General features: G+C 37.2%; 1 protein-coding gene across 2 annotated transcripts in view; it reads left to right on the forward strand.

Annotated features, from left to right (window-relative positions):
• Positions 1-22,828, forward strand: part of NDFIP2 (Nedd4 family interacting protein 2) — a 44,539-nt gene that overhangs the window by 14,567 nt on the left and 7,144 nt on the right. The window contains exons 2-6 of one of the 2 annotated variants that reach the window (XM_060769510.2): positions 8,998-9,157; positions 9,380-9,516; positions 14,257-14,316; positions 17,685-17,772; positions 21,352-21,476. In XM_060769510.2, the coding sequence (XP_060625493.1) occupies positions 8,998-9,157; positions 9,380-9,516; positions 14,257-14,316; positions 17,685-17,772; positions 21,352-21,476 (570 nt within the window). The remainder of the gene's footprint in view (positions 1-8,997; positions 9,158-9,379; positions 9,517-14,256; positions 14,317-17,684; positions 17,773-21,351; positions 21,477-22,828) is intronic. The other variant, XM_060769511.2, reaches the window with a different exon arrangement.

Here is a 22,828-nt window from a genome sequence, read left to right on the forward strand (position 1 = left end):
TTATTTTAGCAGGTAATTTCATAGATTCCAATGCACTTCTTCAAACTCACTGATATGTTAGTGTTAAAATACTGGTATTTTACAGGTGCTGAAGGCTGTCTTCTAGAGGTAGGAACTTTCCCAAACCACCTCGATATTCCTTGCCTAAGAAAATCTTATGAAATTTATGGCGTCACCATACATCAACAGAGGACGAGAAGACCTTTAAGAATAATTATATCATCATGTGGGTGGTATTGGAGTGTAATGGGATACACAAAGATGGAATTTTGTGACAATAAACCTTCACATACTGTGTAAGATGATAACAGGTCTGCCAAGCGACTTAACAGAGTGGAAAGCTTTCGTCTATAGCAGTGGTTCTCAACCTTTCTAATGCCGTGACCCCTAAATAAAGTTCCTCATGTTGTGGTGACCCCAACCACATTTTCGTTGCTACTTCATAACAGTAATTTTGCTACTGTTATGAAATGTAATGTAAATGTCTGATATGAAGGATGTATTTCCATTGTTACAAATTGAACATAATTAAAGCATAGTGATTAATCACAAAAACAATATGTTTGGGGGAGTGTGGGCAACGGATGATGGGATGTGAAGTACCTTCAACCGATGCAGCTCTGACTTCCAGAGACCACAGTGACACCCCTCCCTCCCCCCCCCCCCCCCCGAAATACAGACCTGGACCAAACTTGGCACACAGAACCCTAATGGCCAATAGAAAATACTGGAGGGGGTTGGGGGGAATTGATAGTGAATTATGGGAGAGATAGTCCACCTACATCCAGAGAGCACAGTGAACCCAAATTACTATGGATCTGGACAGAACTTGCCACAAATACTCAGTATGCCCAAATCTGAAGACTGGTGGAGTTTGGGGAAAATAGACATTGGCATTTGGGACTTCTTGGGGTGTTTAGTTCCCTAGCCATCAAAGAGCATTCTGAAATCCAACCACAATTAAATTGGACCAAACTTGAGCTGTGTGGAAGGGGCCTGGGTTATCTGAGGCCCTTTCCATACAGCTGCATAAAATACACATTGAAGTGGATTATCTGGCTGTGTGGACTCAGATAATCCAGTTCAAAGCAGATAATGTGGGATTTCATTCAGCTGTGTGGAAAGGGACTGGGTTATCTGAGGGCTCTTCCATACAGCTGCATAAAATACACACTGAAGTGGATTATCTGGCTGTGTGGACACAGATAATCCAGTTCAAAGCAGACAATGTGGGATTTCATTCAGCTGTGTGGAAGGGGACTGGGTTATTTGGGGGTCCTTCCATACAGCTGCATAAAATACGCACTGAAGTGGATTATCTGGCTGTGTGGACACAGATAATCCAGTTCAAAGCAGACAATGTGAGATTTCATTCAGCTGTGTGGAAGGGAACTCTGCAATCAAAGAGCATTCTGAAACCCCAACAGCCATGGAATTGGACTAAACTTGGCACAGAGAACACCCATGAACACAAAGAGAATACTGGGGGCTCTGGGGAAAACAGACCTTGGAGATTGGGAGCTGCTTGGGATTTATAGTTCTCTGTAATCAAAGCTCAATCCAGCTCTTACATCCATAGGTTACTACAGGGAATACCATGGCTTTGACTATGCGGATCTTTGTCGCCAGTGTGATGTCTCTACTCTTTACTATTTTATCGAGATTGGACATTGCTCTCCTCCCAAGAAGTAAGCGTCTTCTGATTTCCTGGCCACAGTCTGCATCTGCAGTAATCTTTGCACCTAGAAGTACAAAGTCTGTCATGGCCTCCACGATTTCTCCCTCTATTTTCCAGTTGTCAATCATTCTTGTTGCCATAATCTTGGTTTTTTTGATGTTTAGCTGCAACCCGGATTTTGCGCTTTCTTCTTTCACCTTGATTAGAAGGCTCTTCAGCTCCTCCTCGGTTTCGGCCATCAGAATGGTGTCATCTGCATATCTGAGGTTGTTAATGTTTCTTCCAGCAATTTTCACCCCAACTTTGCATTCATCCAGCCCCGCACATCACATGATGTGTTCTGCATACACGTTAAAAAGGTTGGGTGAGAGTATGCAGCCTTGCTGTACGCCTTTCCCAATCTTGAACCAGTCTGTTGTTCTGTGGTCAGTTCTTACTGTTGCTACTTGGTCCTTGTACAGATTCCTCAGGAGAGAGACAAGGTATGCCCATCCCACCAAAAACTTCCCACAATTTATTATGATCCACACAGTCAAAGGCTTTAGAATAGTCAATGAAGCAGAAGTAGATGTTTTTCTGAAACTCCCTGCCTTTCTCCATTATCCAGCGGATATTGGCAATTTGGTCTCTCATTCCTCTGCCTTTTCTAAACTCAGTAATGATCAATTCTGAAATGCCAACACTTCACTGTTGTGAGATTATACATGTTCCAGAGCTGTACAGAATGAGTGAGAAGTAAATATTAATAATGAGCGGTCTTTAGTAAATGGATTCATGACCATAATCATAATATCATAATAACAAAAAAATTGAAAATATTCTATGATTTGTTACTTTAATGTGGCAACAACAATCCTCATTAGTTACATTTTAAAAGGATTGGGAAGGAGCAGATTGAAAGTGTTCTAGCTTTAACTCGCCAAAGAACATATTCAAGTGTAAGTACTTATGCAGATGTTCCCTAAGAATAATTACCGAAAAGGGGTTAATTTTGAAAGTTGGCTGCATAATATTATATCTGTTTATTATGTTACTAATACTTTTCATGAAACTGCATTTTAGGAAAACTATAATTTTAGAATATTATCTTTGGAAAGTTTTCAATTTTACTATGAAGTCTGGTTGTCTGAAGGCCTCTGATAAGCCTTCACATAGAAGAGGCTGTTCACAAAATTCCAGTACAACATAAGAGATACACAATATAGTTCATTTTGCAGACATGACTTGGCTCATATCCCTGTTTTACAGAGGTGGGACTGTGGCAGGTCCAGGAACCATTCTTCTCCACTCATGATATCTGGGAGCCAAGTGGAATGACAATAGATGGTAAACAAAATTCAAAGCTAGAAATGGCATAAGTCCTCATATGGGGGAAAGCTTTTAAAATTATAAATAGTGCAAGGAGTTTTAGAAGGTTGATTGCCAAAAAGAGACAGTTCCTCTCTTTTTGGCAAGAGTCTTTTAGGGATTCTGGAGAGATTGTTGGCTTGGAGAGCCACATGTGGTCCTTTGCCCACCTTTGCTTTCTTCAAAGTGGCACTCTCTCTAAACAAGTAACCAGATAAGAGATTTAGATGGAATCCAGCTGCCATGTATAAGCCTTACTGATCATGTAGATGTGCATTTGTATGCACAAGATGTTTTGGATGTAGATGAAATAAAACTGGTATTGTTTGTTACCCATCTTTGAAGATTCATCATTCAAAACTTAGGAATTAATGAGCACCCTCTAATTACAATACAATACAATTCTTTATTGATTAGTCAATTTTGACCATATCAAAACATACAAAACATACACATACAGTAAAACCATATATGAATACGAGGCATCATGGCCTACTGGCCTGTCAACCCACTCCTAAATAATTGAGCAACTACGAGATAAAAAGGTTAAAAGATTAAAATTGTTTAATTCCTTAAAATAGGGTTAGAGTGGGGGGCATGGGTAGGTAAAACTAGTGGCGTGTCCATATTAAGTTTTTAAGTTTGAGTTTTGCTGATGGCAGCAAGGTCGCCTCTCTCTGCTTCCATCTTCTCACGGATGGCCAGCGCTTTTTGGATAAAAAGGGTCAATTTTAAAATAGAGTTTTTATCTGAACCCTGAAGAAGGATGTGCAATTTCTCCTTATTCTCTGAATAAGTATGGTTCTCCAGCAGAGGCTCTAGATAGTAAGACCGGATCCTGTTGTAGTAGGGACATTTTAAGAAAAAATGTTCTGAGTCCTCCACTTCTGCATCTACCTCACGGCACCCACAGGTTCTCCTCGTGTAGGGGATATTCTGATGTCGTCCCAACTTGGACTTAATGTCGAGCTGCTCAAATCTAGCCCGGGTAAAAACTTTTCTAAGATAGAGTGGAAGTATAAAAGAGAGGTAAGGTTCCATGCCCACATTACATTTAAATTTGGCCAGGTATGGAGTGGCTCTAGCTTGCGCTATGTTCATTAGATCATTTTGTGCAGCAATGTCGAGAGCTCTTTGGTATACAATTGAGCATACCTTTGCCCCAAAATTTGTTAACTCGTGAGGGGCAAAACCTAACCTACTAACTGTGTGGCCAAATCTGCTAAGCCACGATGACCACTCTTTGTGGTTTTCTTGTTCTAGAAGGCATAGGGCTGGGAGTCTGTGTGGTTGCATTTGTCTTATTTTGTACCACCAATTGATCTGCCTCTTCAGAATTGTGGTGGAGATTGGGGGTACTCCCGTCTCTGCTCTCACTGCAGCTGACAGGGATGATCTCTCCACACCTAAGCCAATTTTCAGGTGGCGCAGTTGGAATCTCTCTACCAGTAAAGGGTCTTGCTCACCCCATATTTCAGCTCCATACAAAGCGATGGGGAACACCTTTGCCTTAAGAACCTTCAGAAAGGGGCGCAGAGAGCCCGGGTAATTGTGGTTGCATAATTTATGAATTGCCTGTGCAGCATTATCAGCTTTTGCAATACTTAGTTTTAGATGTTGGGTCCATGCCCCTGATGCCGCAAAATGAAGACCTAAGTATTTAAATGTCCTCACTTGCTCCACTTTGTGCCCGTCAAGGTGCCAGTTGGAAGCCTTAGCTTTCTTACCAAAAACCATTATTTTGGATTTTTCTTTACTTATAGTGAGGGCATTTTCAGTACAATATTGGCTAAGTTTTTGCAGGGACCTCCTTAACCCGATTGGGGTGGTGGATAACAATACTATGTCATCTGCATATATCAAGATATCTAATTAATATGGTTAATGATAGCATGGTAAGTCAAAATGGCTCTTATTCTTTTGTTGAATGTCTACTTTTCTGAAATATGTGAGGCACTTTTTAGAAAATATTAGCATTTGATTTAAATTATGAAGTTTTGAAAAAAATGATAGTAGGTTGATAAGCTTCTCATGTTTAACTTGTTGATGGACAACAAGTTAAACATGAGCCAACAATGTGATGTGGCGGCAAAAAAAGCCAATGGGATTTTGGCCTGCATCAATAGGAGCATAGTGTCTAGATCTCATGTTTAACTTGTTGATGGACAACAAGTTAAACATGAGCCAACAATGTGATGTGGCGGCAAAAAAAGCCAATGGGATTTTGGCCTGCATCAATAGGAGCATAGTGTCTAGATCTAAGGAAGTAATGCTACCCCTCTATTCTGCTTTGGTTAGACCACATCTGGAATATTGTGTCCAATTCTGGGCACCACAATTCAAGAGAGATATTGACAAGCTGGAATGTGTCCAGAGGAGAGCGACTAAAATGATCAAGGGTCTGGAGAACAAGCCCTATGAGGAGCGGCTTAGGGAACTGGGCATGTTTAGCCTGAAGAAGAGAAGGCTGAGAGGAGATATGATAGCCATGTATAAATATGTGAGAGGAAGCCACAGGGAGGAGGGAGCAAGCTTGTTTTCTGCTTCCTTGGAGACTAGGACGCGGAACAATGGCTTCAAACTACAAGAGAGGAGATTCCATCTGAACATTAGGAAGAACTTCCTGACTGTGAGAGCCGTTCAGCAGTGGAACTCTCTGCCCCGGAGTGTGGTGGAGGCTCCTTCTTTGGAAGCTTTTAAGCAGAGGCTGGATGGCCATTTGTCAGGGGTGATTTGAATGCAATATTCCTGCTTCTTGGCAGGGGGTTGGACTGGATGGCCCATGAGGTCTCTTCCAACTCTTTGATTCTATGATTCTGAATTCATATTTCGATCACTGCAGTTATAACGTCTACAGTAGTTTTGTTTTGTACAGCAGTTGTTCCCAACCATTGATCCTCCACGTATTTTGTACTTCAGCTCCCACAACTGGTAAGTTGGTTAGAATTTCTGGGATTTGAAGTCCAAAACAACTGGAGGACTTATGGCTGGAAATCACTGGTCTATAAAATGCTGAGTGCCTTAGCTGTGAAAATATGATGAGACAGAAAAGAAGTACACCAGAAGAAGTTAGATCAGTAGCCATCCCTTTCCTTTTGTAATTTTTCATTTAGGTGATATGCATTTCCCAGAGGACTACACTGTATGCTTTCTCTGAAAATATGTTCGGTTTGGTCCTTAGATGCTAAACAGAAAACAGACCCCAGTTTCAGAAAAACTATCCAACACCTCTCAAGTATAAAAGGTCTCCAGTCTTTCTCAGGTCATTATTCTCTTTTTTGGGCTCATTTTTGTCTTGGAATCTGGCTAGAAAATATTCAGGGAAGTTAGCCATAACAGAGCACTTGATGAACCAACCTGGACACATCATATTATTTGAGAACACAGAAATGCTGGATCACTCTAACAACCGCCATGTCAGACTACACAGAGAAGCCATTTTTTCCCTATTATTATTATTATTATTATTATTATTATTATTATTATATATTTTACAGCTTTTTAAACAAATATTATTTGATACATCTCAACAATCAACAAAATTTTGCCATACAGGACTTATTTCAGTATACATTATTCCAAAAGTGAATATTCCTTAAATGACATTTTATACATTCCTTAGTTATGTATCGCCCATCACCCCCCCCCCCCCCGAACAGCAATTCTAAATGATGTCATTGCATTAGTTTAACCATGTGGAAGCCATTGAAATACACAAACACGTGGACAATTTCGACAGAAAGGAGGAAACCATGAAAGTGAACAAGATTTGGCTACCAGTATTAAAAAACATTAAAATCATAACAGTAAATAAAGAACAACACTCAAAGCAGGGGAACTCCAGAAAAGAAACAATCAGGGACAGCTTATCAGCTCTCAACAAAAGATTCCTCCAGGCAGTAAGAAGCCACACAGACAAGAGTTCTTTCTCTCACCCTGGACATTCCACAGATATATAAACCCCACTTTCCTAGTTTCCAACAGACCTCACAACCTCTGAGGATGCCTTCCATAGATTTGGGTGAAATGTTAGGAGAGAATGCTTCTGGAATATGGCCATACAGCCTGGGAAACTCACAGCAACTCAGTGATTCTGGCCATGAAAGTCTTCGACAACAAAATGAAGACATATATGATAAGCAAAGGAAATAAATGTACTGGTCTCCAGTATTTGTGTGCGTCTGAGATTATATCAATTTTCCACTAAAGGCCTGTGATGTATACTAATTGATGTGCAGGTTTGTCCGAGGCTGAGCTTATATTCAGACTTACACGTTTTCAGGCAAATGTTTTAACAAGATAATAAACCAGAATGCAATAGAGCTTTAGTGTGTTTGGTTTTGCGTCCACTTTTCAGCATGTTTCATGAAAAGTATACTTGACAGTTGATCAGTTTAAACAAAGTTATGTGACATTTTTAAATGGCACATTAGCATCTATAACAGCTTTGCGGATAAACCCACAAGGATAAGTCGTCTGCTAGCTGCTTGCCCCCATTTGCATACTAGCTGCAAAAGGGGTAATGTCTCTTCTTCAGCAGACATCATGCAAATGCAATAATAGCCTCTTAAGAGACCAGTTTAGAAAAGGTCTTCCATAAAGCTGGTGGTGGTGGAAGGAGGAAATAATCTCTCATTTACCAGTCTGTTTGATTGTCAAGTTGAACATGAAGAGAACTAATTCTTCTGCACCTGATATACTAGCTAAGTATAAAAACAACTGAAATCTCTATGCCTCCTCCTTTGGATTGATCACTTTCTCACATGAAATTCCTCATTGAGTTAGAGAACATGAACATGCATTGTGCATTCTCTTTTCTGTTCCTATTCCTTAAGAGACTTGATGATTTTAATACCATTCCAAGAAAAAAAAATCATTTAAAAAAACATAGTGGGGTTGATGTATTTGTGTGTGGTGAAACTTCTCAGTATAGTGTGAACCCTTCCTATATGGCAAGAACAGAGGATTTCCTTCTGTGATCTTAATGAAGTCTTTGGGTTTCCTCAGAAAACAATAAAAATGTTTCTTTCGTCACTTTTTATTTTCTGCACAGTTTTTCTTCTTTTTTCTTCTCTCTTCCCTTTATCCATATTTGTTTCATTAATTGAATTTTTATGAAAACGTAAAATCAATCTTGTTCACAATAAAAAATATTTTTAAAAGAAAACCATAAAATGTCTCACCATCATTTGTCTATTTTCCTGGTTTTATTTGATCCCAACACTTATTTATTGCCAGCGAGAGTTTTAAACTAAAGGTAGACCTACTTGATCACACCTTTGTTTTTTTGCCCCTGGCCAAGGCTAGAATGCGAACCTCCCATTGCCTCTGAAATTGAATATGGCATGTTGTAGAAAAGAGTTAATACAAGCTGTCTTTTTCAGTTACCAGGAGAGAAGACAATGTTGTGGTAATGTAGTGGCTTCCAAGGGGGGGGGGGGAATACTCGCTTTGTGTAGTGAAATCTGAAAAGTGACATTTTCATATGCATGAGTGAATACTGACCTTTAAGAAGAGAGGCAGATCTTGATTATAGAATGGTTTAGAGATGTTCTGTATATTCATTCTTTGATCGTAAGGCATCCTGACATGCAAACTTTGCATCTTCTGTTTCAAAGCAGGAAAATAATTAAAAAGTGGAGTTGTTCTGAGAAAGGTATAATTCTAACATTTGATCTCTGTGATGCTCATGTGTTGAGAAAGAGAGGGAAAAGGGCCCCTTTGTTTTAGCATGTTAACACAGGTGTGGACTTTTGGGTAGTCTGATAATTCCCTACTCCCCACTTTATGTGTGCTGGAATATGTTGTATCCAAGTGTTTTTATAGAGATTTAATATGCACGATACAAAACTGGAACAGAGGTATTTCTGCTAATACTTTTAGTAGTTTAATTATAGTTTAATTACTTATTTGGAAATAAATGAATTGAATTACAGTAGGTAATCAAATATACTATATTTCTTTCTTTAAAGCTTCATAATGAAGATGATCCCTCAGAATCCTCAGTGGTTGAACAACCATCCACCTCTACGGAAAATGCACCAGCTTCTCAAACAGAGGCATCTTTACCCGAAGCAGATACTTCACCTCCACCTTATTGTAGCATTGCTGCAGAAGCAGCTGCAGCATCAGGTATTTCCTTTCACTATATTTCATTCTTAGGTATTTTTTGACAATAAACCACTACTGACTGAAATTTATATTCTTGGAGAACCATGATTTTGTACATATTTTGTAATATAGTATGTTTAATCTAATGTAACTTCTTTAACAGTACTATAGATTCTGGTGCTGGCTGGTGATTTAGATTCCAAATCATGACTTCCTGTGTGTTTGCTTTTTTTACTTTTCCAGAAATTGAATCACCTAATGAATATTACCCTGTGCCACCTCCATACAGTGTAGCTACCTCTCTTCCCACTTACGATGAAGCAGAGAAGGCCAAAGCTGCAGCAATGGCAGCTGTTGCGGCGGAAGCAGCAGCCCAAAGAGTAAGTGAGCAATTTGTGCAGTAGTGAAATATGCAGTTTTTAAATAGGCAACCACGGTTGGCTTCAGTGTTTATTATTTCTTATATTTGTGTGATTTGCTGAGCTTTGTTGATTATAGAAATAAGTTTGGATGTCTTTTTTGGTAGTCGCACAACTTTAAATTTTCAAGTGTCTGCACTTCACCTCCTCACTATTAAAGGGCCATTTGATTGCTTCATTCTTTGCATTATCATTACTCTCACATTGTCTTCATTTCTTGCGTTATCATTACCCTTACATTTCAGAACCCGTAACTGCACAAGGCTTATGTATAGCATGCTTAATTTCAGCAATTTTCTTCCCACTGCAAAACCAGGCAATTTTCAAAGGAACTACTTTTGTACAAAATTTGTACTTGGTTGTTTAGTGCAGAAACCAACATTTTATGCACAGGCAACAGCATTTACTGCACATGATTGAAATTTCCGAATGGAAATATTTTTGATTCAGAAAATGTAGTTTTCTATCAGAAAATGTGATTTTCTGCACAAAACATCATTTGTAACTTTTGTGCAAAAGCCACTTGTATTATCTGTCCAAAATTTCATGTCCTCTTGTGGAGGTAATTCTCCATCCTTCTTTTAAAATCTTGTTTCAATATTTTTTCCTCAAACTTCATCAATTTTTTCTATATTCCTCTTTTAAGTTTTAAATTGCATGTCAACTTATCATTTATTGTCAATTTCCATAATTCCTTATACCACTCTTCAATTTGTATGTTTATTTCCCTTTTCCAATTTCTTGCTATAAGTAATCTTGCAACAGTTAATAGATTGGATATTGCGTTGTTTTCATCTTTTTCAACTATTGTGTTATACAGTGATAATAAAGCAATACTAGGACTTCTTTCCAATTTAATCTTCATAATATACTCTTATTTCTCTAAATACGTTCCCCCAAAATTTACTTACATTTTTACATTGCCATCACATATGTGTATATTTTCCCACTTCTTGACATCCCCTCCAGCAGTTTTTTGAGTAATTTTTGTTAATATTGGTTATTTTACTGCTGTTAAATACCATTTCCATATTAATTTGTAATAGTTTTCTTTAACATGTAATTACCATATCTTCTTGAGAATATTGTTCTTTGTTTTTTTTTCTTTAATTTCAACTATTATCTTATACAAGTTTTACAAGTTATTCCTTTCAAATTTCTATGTTCTTTCATATCTCTTCCATTCTGTGCTATTTGTTCAAATTGGGTAAGTTTCCTTCCATTTCTATTATTTTTAACCAATTTTAAACCATTGTTCTAATTGTATACAATGGAACCATAATTTTATTTCACTAAATGCCTCCATCATAATTTCCTTCTTCATCCCAACATTTATCTAATCCCCTCTTTTATCTAGAAAAAAAATTCCCTTACATTTTTATCCAATATATTTTCCAATTTTTTGGGAATTTCCTTTCCATTATAATTGAAGTTTTTATTGAGCCTTCTGTCATTAACATTTTCCTATATTTATTCCAAATTTCCAGCACGTTTCTCAAGATTTGTTTTTCAATTTCTCTTATTTCCTTTCTTGTTAAATTTTTTAAAATATATATTTCATTTTTTTCGTTTATTTCCTCCAAATCCACTTTTAACCATTCTTAATCCTCCTTATTTATCATCCCTTCTATAATTAATCTCAACGTATTTGCTTCATAGTACTTTTTTATATTGGAAGGTGCTAATCCTCTCTATTTTTGATCTATACCATAATTATATATTTAATCTTTTTCCTTTACTGCCATTACAGTATTTATTTAGCATTTGTTGCCATTTATTCAACTTGTATTCTGGAATTTGCAATGGTAGCATTCTGAATATGAAATTTAAATACAAAAACACACACATTCAGCTGTTTGATTCAACATCGTGTAATGAACATGAATGAACTGAAGTCAGGTTTAACTTCCACAGAGCTACCAATTGTACAAATTTAAATAGAAGGAAATTATAGGTGCATTAATCGTACTCTGAAGAGACAACTTTCCGATGGCTTCTTTATGATAAAAGAAAAAAATGAATAGAACTAAAATCTCCCTCTTAGTGTATCAGCAGTAATAAGAGGACTATACCATATCTTTAAAAAACACAAATGGCTCACTCAGCAGGAAATACATTTATCCTAAGTATATATATGCTCACCAATCATATTCCCCAATCAATTAGAATGTAAATATATTTTTCCCTCTGAGAAAGTGTATAGAGGTACTTCTAAAAATAGATGGTTCAGTTGCCATAATCTTTAAATGTTCAACTGTATGCCTATATCTCAATCAGTGAAACTGTCACAGACGCAAGGTTTCTTCTCTGTTTACAAATCCATAATGTTGAATCTTTGTTTCATATAAGTATACAAAATAAATAAATAACATTTAGATAGGTTAACTTTGTTGGGTGAAATGGGTGAAAGTTTGCCGACCAAAAACATTATCGATCATATTTGTTTACACTGATTGGCAGCAGCCCCCCAGGATTTCAGACAAGCATAGTTATTGTGGTTCACACTAGTGATGCCAGTGTCAGACATGTCCTCTGTCATTGAACTGTGACCACCCATTGAAAGAGAACAAGTGCAGCTATGAACACCTGCATTCCAAAATGGTCAAGTCATCGGCTGCTGACCTAATATTCCAACAGTATAATATTGTTGCATATTGCCTAGTAATATTTTGTATGCATATTATCCTTGTGCAGTTTGGCTGGAGGGTAATCCATTTTTGGCATCCGATTTTCGGGAGCCTCCCAGAAATTGGCTGATGGGAAAATCTTTTCTAGCTAAGCAGCTGAAAGATCCAGGAAGATCCGACCCACTGGCGGCAATGAGGAACTTACGAGGCTCCCCTTTCTGTTCCTGGGCTCCTTTCCTTTCTTCCTTTCAAGGGAGTCTGAGTTTGAGGAATGGGGTTAAGGAAGCACCCTTCCTGGGCTCCTTTTCTTTCTTCCTTTCAAGGGAGCTTGGGTTTGAGGAATGAGGTTAAGGAAGCATGCGCCACGTGCTCCCAAATATAACGGAAAAAGCCGAGCCCGGCAGCCACGTGGGCCATTTCTGGTGAAAAAAACATGGCAGCTGAGCCCTTGCAGTTATGGATATCTTGAGAAGCCAAACAAGCCCAAGAATTGGAAGTAAAATGGCTAAAATGGATCCATGCACATGTCTAATGCATATGAATACTTGGAGTCATACTTATTGTTTTTTACCAAGACACTGAAAGAAGAGCAGCTGAAAAACTATTTTAGTAAGCATTTTATATATTAAAGGATAGTTTATAATAAATAAATAAATAAATAAATAAATAAATAAATAAATAAAATGAATCCCTGTATTGAATCCAGGAAGTATTTGTGGATTTCAACATTAAACATGACAAGGATCATTATTTTGTAATACCAACAAGATAGTGGATCAACTGTAAGCCTTTGGGATTTCAGCAGACCAAAATAACTGACTTAAAGCTAATGTTGACACTTTGAAAAATATCCCTGTTTAGGCTTGAAGTAATTCAGAGCCAGTTTGTATCTAATAAGGCCTCAAATAAAAAACAAGGTTTGGAACGCTAAACTTTCATGCCTTCCATCGACTACAATTCGAGATTTTGTGAAAATATGTTATAGTCTTCTGCTCTGTTTAGAATTAGAAAAATGTGATTATAGTTTTTTAGATGGAACTGCCTATTTCTTGATAAAATTGTAAGGAATCTACTGGCATAGTTGTTTCTTTTGAGGCCACAACTACTGGGTTGCAGGTGTTTAGGTATAGGGATTTTTGTTTGAAAGTAACTTTTCCAGCACGTCCCCATAGGTTATTGTGGAACATTGTTATGAAAATGACAGACTAGTCCCTCAGTAAGAAATTTGGAAGCTGTCAGAACAGTACATGCAACAGTTCATATAGAAATGATGTTCTCACATTTTGGGTACAAGAACATGATAAATTTCCTCTCGAGGAGAGGCAATTTGTAGGGCCTAAGTTGTATGGAAAGCATGTATTCCAGATGTCTCCTCATACAGGAAAGTAGCAGTATTTCAGAATAATATCTGGAGTTATGAAGCATGAACAGCAATGTGACTTTATTTTAATGGTGAAGCATGGTGTCATTGTAGGAATGGCCATGACACGAGCCCATCTTTATCTCACTTCCTTCTTCTCTGTTGGTACAGTTGCACAAAGAAAAATTAATAACAAGTATTGCTACTTGCCTGGCTGCTATCTCTTTTCAATGAAGCTGAAATCATGAGGCTTATCAAAGCCTCAATCACAAGAGAACAGTGATTGGAGCTGGAATTGTTGTTCATTCAATTTGGCACACTCCTTTCAAAGGAAAGAAAATGTAAAATACACTGCTTTTTTCCAAATTATACATAAAGCCCTGGCTTTGGTTCTGGTATTGTCAGCCAGAATCCTGCTCCAGAGCTGATTCAGCACAGACCAGTTTGTTCAGCTTTCATCCCCATCTGATGCACATCCTTACTCAGATGCATGCGTGTTTGTCCCATTTTTCTAAGGTTTTATTGTTTCTCATTTAGGGATACATTCGTGCTATACTGTGACTAATAAGACATCTTTTTTTCAAGCTATTTGCACTTCTTTTTAAAACTTAATAGATTTAGTTTAGTAGGAGCGGTGCCTCGATGTTTTAAAATCTGTACTGAATGCCTTAACACTCCTTTAGTTCTTCTATCTTATTTTCTTTACATGCTTAGCACGGCCAATTTAGGGAATCTAGGAGTCTGTTTGATGAAATATTCCTGAGTCCTCCTGAGGTATGGTACAGTTCTGTGAAGTTCAGATTTTGCAGTGTGTGTTAAAAGCAAAAACCTTTTCTTCCACTTTTTGATGAAATTGTTACGATTCAAATCTCAGCATGATATGTTAACATTTTCATTTCTTTCCTAAAACATATTAAATTACAGGGCAGTCTCCTTCACTTTCAAGTAAGGCTCATTGAGTTCAATCACCTTACTCCTAGAAAAGTGAACATACATAGAACTGCAGCCTCAGGCTTTCTTCCTATTTAAACATGCGAAAGAGCAAACACTGTGGAAGAAAATGGAGTTTATTTCACACTATACATGCATAGCCTTTTGCTGATCGAAAAATACCTGTTTTGTCCTTATAATTGTAGAACTGAATTGCAAAAGATGAGTGTATTATTTGAAAGACCAAGAATTACCAATCCAGTAAAATAGGCCATCCTTCCAGCAGAGCAGGCTGGAAGTGAGGCTGCAATTGTTCCTCCACATTTGCAATTTGACATTTGCAGATTTGATTTGTCATGGATTTGATTAAAATGTTGTATCTGGGAATCTTGAAGTTCTCCAGTGTGTCCCAGTATCCTGTTTTCTCTAGTTATGCTGCAGGACCTAGAGATTTCTAGAGAAAACACCTCTCTTGTGCCCCATTTACACTGACCATTTGATGCAGCTTACAGCTGGTGCTGAAGAAAGTAGTTTCAGTATGCAGATGATTACATAGGAAAACCTGGAACCAGTTTGAGGCCTAGATAGTTATATTACAACAACCACAGAGCAATGATATGTGTGTAGGGCTTTCTTTCACATGTTTTTGTGGGAGTTGATTGTCTGGCCCCCGCAGTTTGAAACTAGTTTCAGAATGCATTCAGTGGTCATTTCACATAGAGCCTAGGAGTTTCTAGATCCTCCAGTGTGTTTCTGTGGTCCGCATCCACTGGAGGTCAACCATAAAGTCATACTGGAAGACCTAGAAATCTTTATAGTGATGTTCTCTGAGTTAAAATAAATAGCAGTTTCCTCATTCACAGTTTTTCAATTTCACCAGGGTTCTGTGCCGCTAATCCCAACAAATGTGGAGGGCTAACTGTGTATGGATATTGCGCGGAGTCCAGCTCCCATCAGCCCTAATAAATAATATATAGAGCCTTCCTGAGTATATATTATTTTTCTACATTTGGCATAGCATGTGAAGGAAAGCTTCACATGTTATGCCAAATGTAGAAAAATGACCAGTGCATCTTTCAGGTTGGAGTTTATTGTTGAACTTAACGGTCACCTTTGACATTTCTACCTTTTTTCTAGTTATGTATGAACAATATACTGTTATGGTTGTGTTACATTACATATAGGACCAAAGTTATGCGAAATTGTATAAGAGCACAGAATGCGGTGTTGAAAACCTATTTATTTATATCCCACTACCCCAGCCCCCCAAAACTGGAAATAAAGTGAATCACAACATTTTGTATAACATTAAAAATATACAAAAAGTAATATTGAAATAGAATTATACTATCTGAAGCATTAAAACTGATCACATCTCAGTAAAATAATCAAATTAACAGTAAACCGTTTAGTTAAAAGAATACTGCTTGGCTTTTTTTCAAAAGTACTTTCATCTTTAAAATCTTGTTTTAATAGAAAACTTTTAGCCTGCCACCAGAAAGAGGAGGTCATTCTAGCCTTACTGGGAAGTAAGTTGAGGGGCAGCCAAACTGTGAATCTTGATGGGGAGTTTACAACCAACACAGGCTAAATTCATTGATCTGTCGTCTGACTAACCAGGAGTACCTCTGTTGTCTCAATTAAGCTTCAGTTTGTTTGTCCTCATACAGTTTTACCTTTCATTTTAGAGGTTGCAAGGTACATTTTTAATCTTTAGGACTGCAAAGTTAAGTATGCAGTCAATGCTTGCTGAAAGTAAAACCTCAGAAACCAGTGAGGAACCTGCATAAAAATCTTAGCAGTTAGATGTTAGGGCTAGTGGCTTTGCCTTATTTGTTGGTGTCGCCTATCAAAACCAAAAACGTATAAAACAGAAGACAAATGAGACAAACCACTAAATCTGCCTATTTATATGAATTCAAGGAGAAAATTGACATTTTTATAGAGATTTTTGGATTACACAGGCACACCATTTATTTTATTTTAATATAACCCTTCTTTTGCACTGCTGAAGTTCAAAATCTTCAGATAAATGTGAGAATTATTCCAGTGTTACAGTTGAGTAACATGTTCCTGATCAGAATTTATGTTACCTTTTATGGCAAATGGCTTTAATTGTGTTTTCAATGGTTTGTTGAAAGGGGGGGAACAGTTGTATTCATGCTAACCAGTTTTAGAGTGCAAGTGAAAACCACAACGTTTCATGGATTAAGGTATCTAGGTATAGTATATAAGTATCTGATACAGTGGACTATACGTTTCCACCACTGTCGAGTAGTCTGATAAGAGAGCTGTAAACAATGGCAACATGAATTGTAAGAACACCATTGCACTAAATAAAATAAGAGTGAAGATTAATTCTACTTAAAAACAAAAAGGAAGACATGCCCATGTTCTAGATTTAATCCTGATGAAAAAAAAGAAGAGAATCTCACAGGTCTACATGTTTCTTGGGGTGAAGGTGGCATAAAATTTTAATTACTGTAGCTTTCCTGAACTTCTGTCCTCTCTAAAGCCGCTATTAATGTGCATGCATTTAAAGGGAAAACATGCCTAAGATAAATTGTTTAGAAACCATGATTTTAACCTCATTCTGTGCATGGTTGTCTTTCCAAATTAATTTCATCTGCATAACAAAAATGTGAAGGCACAATATGGATAATGTTCATTAAAGTTACTAAGATAATAGCACCCTCTGGTGTCGGAAGATCAGCAAAGCATTTAGTTTGTAAAGGTGGTTTGTCTTCTGGGATGAAATATTCATTTCAATCACCAATGGGATTGTATAGTTATTAGAATATGTCAAGTTTTATTTGTGTGCCATGGCTGTGGCTTCAATATCACAGATGAATCAGGAACACCCAAAAACTATTTTAAGAGCAGTGGAACCTCTGCCAAAATAGGCAAAACACAGTTTACTTGGATCATCAAAGGTATTTTGTGTGGAACAGCAAGGCATTTAAACCTGCTTAATGCATGTTGAAAAAGCAAATCTATTTACTGTAACTTGGTCTGTGCTTTAGAATAATAGTATTGATAGGTAATATAAATTATTAGATATTAAACTGTATTGTGAACAGCAAATATTTGTCTGTAGTAGACTTGCATTCTTGCCTGAATTACTCCTCCTGCTTAAAAATATTGTTTGCAAGATAATTATTTTAATTATAGTCAAAGTGTATTGCTTTAAAATATAACTCATAAACTTAAAGGAAGAAGAATATCCCCCAAGGGATGATTTCAGTGATGCAGATCAGCTCCGTGTTGGTAATGATGGAATCTTCATGTTGGCCTTTTTCAGTAAGTATCACATAACGTTACACCTGCAGTTTCTGTAAGTTGATTTGGTATAAAACAGGGATGGAGAACATGGAGTTACTGGACTACAACTGTTACTGGACTACAACTTTAGTTGGCCCTCACCAGTGTAGCCAAGGAGTCATGGGCCAAAACCTGGAGGACGATGTGTTACCTACCCATCCCTAGCTTGTGGTTAACATAGCAAGATGGTTGAACTGGTTAATGATGTTGTCTTCCCAGTCACAGTTGATACAGCATTCCCAACTATGGGAGAGAACATTCTCATACTAGCCCTCTTTATAATTTTGTAGTTTCGCTGTACTGTTTATACACGAGTCCCCCTTGGGGTTGCGAAGGGCAGGGTAAAAATGTTCGAAATAAATACATCATGTAGAACTATAATTAGACCTAGAATATATGCACATGTACAAAAATGGCAAAGAACAACTTGTAATATATAATTTGTTAATATTGTTTATCAAATAAATCAGAAACAATCGGAAATACCTATGATAGTATAGATATAAAAAGTTATAACAATTTTCAATTGAGTGCTTTAAATGGAAATGTTTTGTCTCATTCACCAGTGTCAAAACACATTTCAGAAAATTGTCTTGCTCAAAAAAGCATCTCATTTTGTACAGGGGTGTTAAAGTTCAATGTCTAGAAATCTGTCTTTGTGTTGCAAGCATTGAACATTGACAAAGATCTATTATTGATTATTTTAGAAGTTTGTTTTGGTACTTTTTTTTCTGTCCTGGAAGAACTCGTAATCCAAGTGTGATTAATGACTGCCATCTTGTGGTAATCTTTTGCATTACAGTTTTTAGTGTCCAGCATTTAAACTGACAAGCTGCTGAAAGAATTTCCATATTGCTTGAAAAACATTTATAACAACAACAGCAACAACAACTTTATTTTTGTATCCCGCTACCATCTCCCCAAAGGAACTCAGGGCGACTTACAAGCGGGACCAAGCCCAATAATAACAAAATTAACCAAGTGAAAACACATTTAAAAACACAATAGACATATAATAATCTAATTAAAGAATTAAAACAGTAAAGTACAAAAACATCATAAAATAAACAAAAACAACCTCAATAACCTATTAAAATAAATCAAAAGTAACTTTCATATATGCAGATGTATTTTTATTTATGTAGTTGGCCTTCCACATTTGCGGTTTTCCCTTTCATGGATTTGATTATTTAATGTTTCCTCACCTCTATATTTCTACTATTCTCGCTCTCTACCCATGTCCTTCCAACAGCATCAGCCCCTCAATCCCATCTAAGTCCCCTCCTTATAAGGTATGTTTTTTTGGGGGGGAGGTGTTAGAGTTTTTCACTTTTTGTTTCTGCTGGGGCCCTGCACCCCCAATTCCCACAAATTTGGAGGCATGACTATTTGCTAAATGTATAATTCATTTATCTGCTAAAAATGGCACTTGAAATAATTGACAGTCTAAATAAAACAAATATTATTCAAATACCAAAAAAGAAGAAAAAAAGACTGGTAAGACACTAGTAAAAAAAAAAAAAAGGAATTTGAGCCACCTTCAACAAAAGCCTGACCCAAATATCAAAGGCTTTTAAGAAAAGACCCAAAAGGTCTTTGCTTTTATTGGATACTATTTGTAAGACAAAAAAAAAATACATTGGAGACTGAAATAAGAAAATGAGCAGTATTTCCCCTTAGTATCATGTAAACTAGGACAGTATGACTTGTGACCCAAAAATCCCAACATAGCACACCAGCTACATTTATAGTGTCCATGCCCCAAGCAGGCAGTAAAACCAAGTTTACTGAGCTGCTGGGAGACACTGTGCATGGCATTTAGGGTGTAATCTGTTTAGTAGATGACAAGTTGTATAATCCAGATGTAGGCACACACAAAAAGTAGTAGGCTAATAAAGTAAATTGACACAATTGATTGATACTTTTCAAAATGCCAATCGATTGGATCAAGTTTTAGAAAAATAGAACTTGCTTCTGATAAATGAAAGGGAACTTTTCAAATTTCACACCGCAAAAAATGATGATGCTTTCAAACATTCATACATTGCTATGTTGCTTGATCAGTTCTGTTAGTGATAAGATGCATGTCCCTTTTCTATGCTACTTCACTATTTACAGAAACAATAGGATAATTGCATTTTTAATATTTGATGGAAAGGGAGGATTATGTCTGTTTATTTTAAACATTTAATTCCCTGGGGCCAATTGTAGAGCAACATACAGCATAAAAATAGTTTTTAAACTTTAAAAATACATGTATAACATAGCACTATAATAGAACATAACATAGGTATCAGTAAAGCCAGCTAAAGCCAGTATTAATATTTAATTCTGTATATATCTCTCGTTCCTCTAAAAATAAATTCCATCCTCTGCCAAAAGGTTTTGCACTAGATGAATGGGAAGAGTTTCAAAGGGTTCCACACTAGGAAGGCCCCTTTTCCAGGAATGGCTCTTAAGATCAATCTTAATGGGTAGATTAGTTCCATATAGGGAAGAGAGTTGTTGAGGTACCTTGTCCTCATCAATGTAAGGTGTAGGAAATCCATAATTGCATTTTGGATTGATCACAAAGACCTCAACTTTAAAACAAGTGCATCATTTTCTATTCATTTAGTTTTAGTGTGCCATCTAGTTGCACCATATTTTAACTATACTTTTTAAACACGTTTCCAATTCAGGCACATAGACAATGCATTATAATAATCAGAAGCATGAAGATTATAATTGTAACTAAGGACTGTAGTTGGTAGAGCAGAGTTTTAGTGTGCAGAAAGAAAGTGGAGCCAACAGTTTTGGCAGAAGCAATGGGGTCCAGCAGAGGACCCCATTTGATCTTAGAATTATAGAATCATAGAGTTGGAAGAGACCTCATGGGCCATTGAGTCCAACCCTGCCAAGAAATAGGAACATTGCATTCAAAGCACCCCCAACAGATGGCCATCCAGCCTTTGCTTAAAAGCCTCCAAAGAAGGAGTCTCCACCACACTCCGGGGCAGAGAGTTCCACTGCCGAGCAGCTCTCACAGTTAGAAAGTTCTTCCTAATGTTCAGGTCGAATCCCCTTTCCTGTAGTTTGAAGCCATTGTTGCGCACGCTAGTCTCCAGGGCAGCAGAAAACAAGTTTGCTCCCTCCTCCCTGTGACTTCCTATTTTTTTTAAAATTATATCTGAGTTGTGGAAATAGCTGATACCCACAACTGATTTTGACTACCTTTTTACTGTATCAGTAGACTCCATTATTGGCTACTTCACCACTTTTCATATTGATTAAGACTAATGATTAGATTTTAGGGTCCTGCTTATGTCACGCCAATTCTCCCAACATTTTCCAAGCAAACTGAAGTACTCCACCTTATTCACTCCCCCCACTGATTAGTTTTGTTGCATAGGACTGACACACCAATTTTACTTCTGTTGTTCTTTGTGTAAAGCCTGAAATTTGGAAAACTATTGAATACTCTTTAATAAGTATATTGATAAAGTAAACCTTAATAAATATGAAAATTCAGCTAAAGTGGAAAACTAGTCTTAACAAGGGATATGTGTTTTATTTTAGTGGCATTCATTTTCAACTGGATTGGATTTTGCTTATCATTCTGTATAACTAACACCATAGCAGGAAGATATGGCGCCATCTGTGGATTTGGACTGTCCTTGATCAAGTGGATACTTATTGTTCGAGTAAGTATTATTGTTCTTAATTACAGGGTTTGTAAGCTTCAGGGTAAGGGCAATCTTAATTCCCTAGAGCAGTGTTTCTCAACCTGTGGGTCCCCAGATGTTTTGGCCTTCAACTCCCAGAAATCCTAACAGCTGGAATGTCTGGGAGTTGTAGGCCAAAACACCTGGGGACCCACAGGTTGAGAACCATTGCCCTAGAGTCATGTTTTGTTTCAGATTGCATATAGAACTTAAAACTTAAAATAAGCATCCTGTGTCATTATCTGAAATCCTATGGTGGAACGTTAAGTTCTACCAGTGTACTTAAGCTTGAGATCTGAAGAATATAATATAGAAAGGGAATCTGGCCTGCAAAAAGTTCTGTTTGTGGTAAGTGAGAGAAAGTTCACCTTGATGCCTGAAAGCTGGGGTGGGCGGCAAAAATTCAGGGAGAGAAATGATTATATAGAATTATATAAATTATAAAATTATATATAGATTATACAAAATATTTTTTTACTAATGTCAGTGATTTTTTTGTTTTTAAGTTCCGAATATTTATTGTTTATAATTCAATTGTTCATGGAAGTTTAAAATCATCTAGCGCCATTTGTTACAAAACACAGAATTAAATACCCCAAAGGAATCATTTCCTTCTCTGGCAAAAGACAAGATCGTAGCCTATATTGGGCAAACCTAAAGATGCACTGACCCCCATTGCTTTCCTTGCCTCAGTGCTGTTTTTGGCCTTTTAAAAATACCTCAGCAGGAAAATGGTGGTGATGGCTCTTTGGAACATCCCCCCAAAAGAAGCTCCAAAAGAATAGAGTGGGTCGGGCTTTCTTTTAGGTTCTCCAGGGACAGAATCATTTCTTCCCTTTCACCATTCTACTCGGAGAAGGGGATGGTTTCCTTTCTGATAAGGGTTAATTCTCCACCTTAAGTTTTATCCAAAGGAGGAGGGGAGAGAAAGGAAGGAAGACATTCCCTTTCTGAATAGAGAGGTGAAAGGTATTTTTACTGGTGGTGACCAGGGCCAGCTAGCCCCCCTGAGATAGTGCTGGTACTTTCCCCTCCCTGCAGAATAACTTATTTATGGGTCATATCAAAATGTTGGCCCCAAAACTTGCCCTCCTGACATTGAGTTACCCACAAGTATATATGGTAATATCCCACTGTAGTATACTCATCTATAATAATAATAATAATAATAATAATAATAATAATAATAATTATTATTATTATTATTATACTTCATTTATACGCCACCCTATCTCCCTGAGGGAACTCAGGGTGGCTCCCAGACAAAACAGAAAGGCACCATTCAGGGAAGGCAAAGCAGGGAAGGCAAAGCAGGGCTGACAGTGAGTGGT

Source organism: Anolis sagrei, chromosome 3 (assembly GCF_037176765.1).
Source record: "Anolis sagrei isolate rAnoSag1 chromosome 3, rAnoSag1.mat, whole genome shotgun sequence".
NCBI classification, from domain to species: Eukaryota; Metazoa; Chordata; class Lepidosauria; order Squamata; family Dactyloidae; genus Anolis; species Anolis sagrei.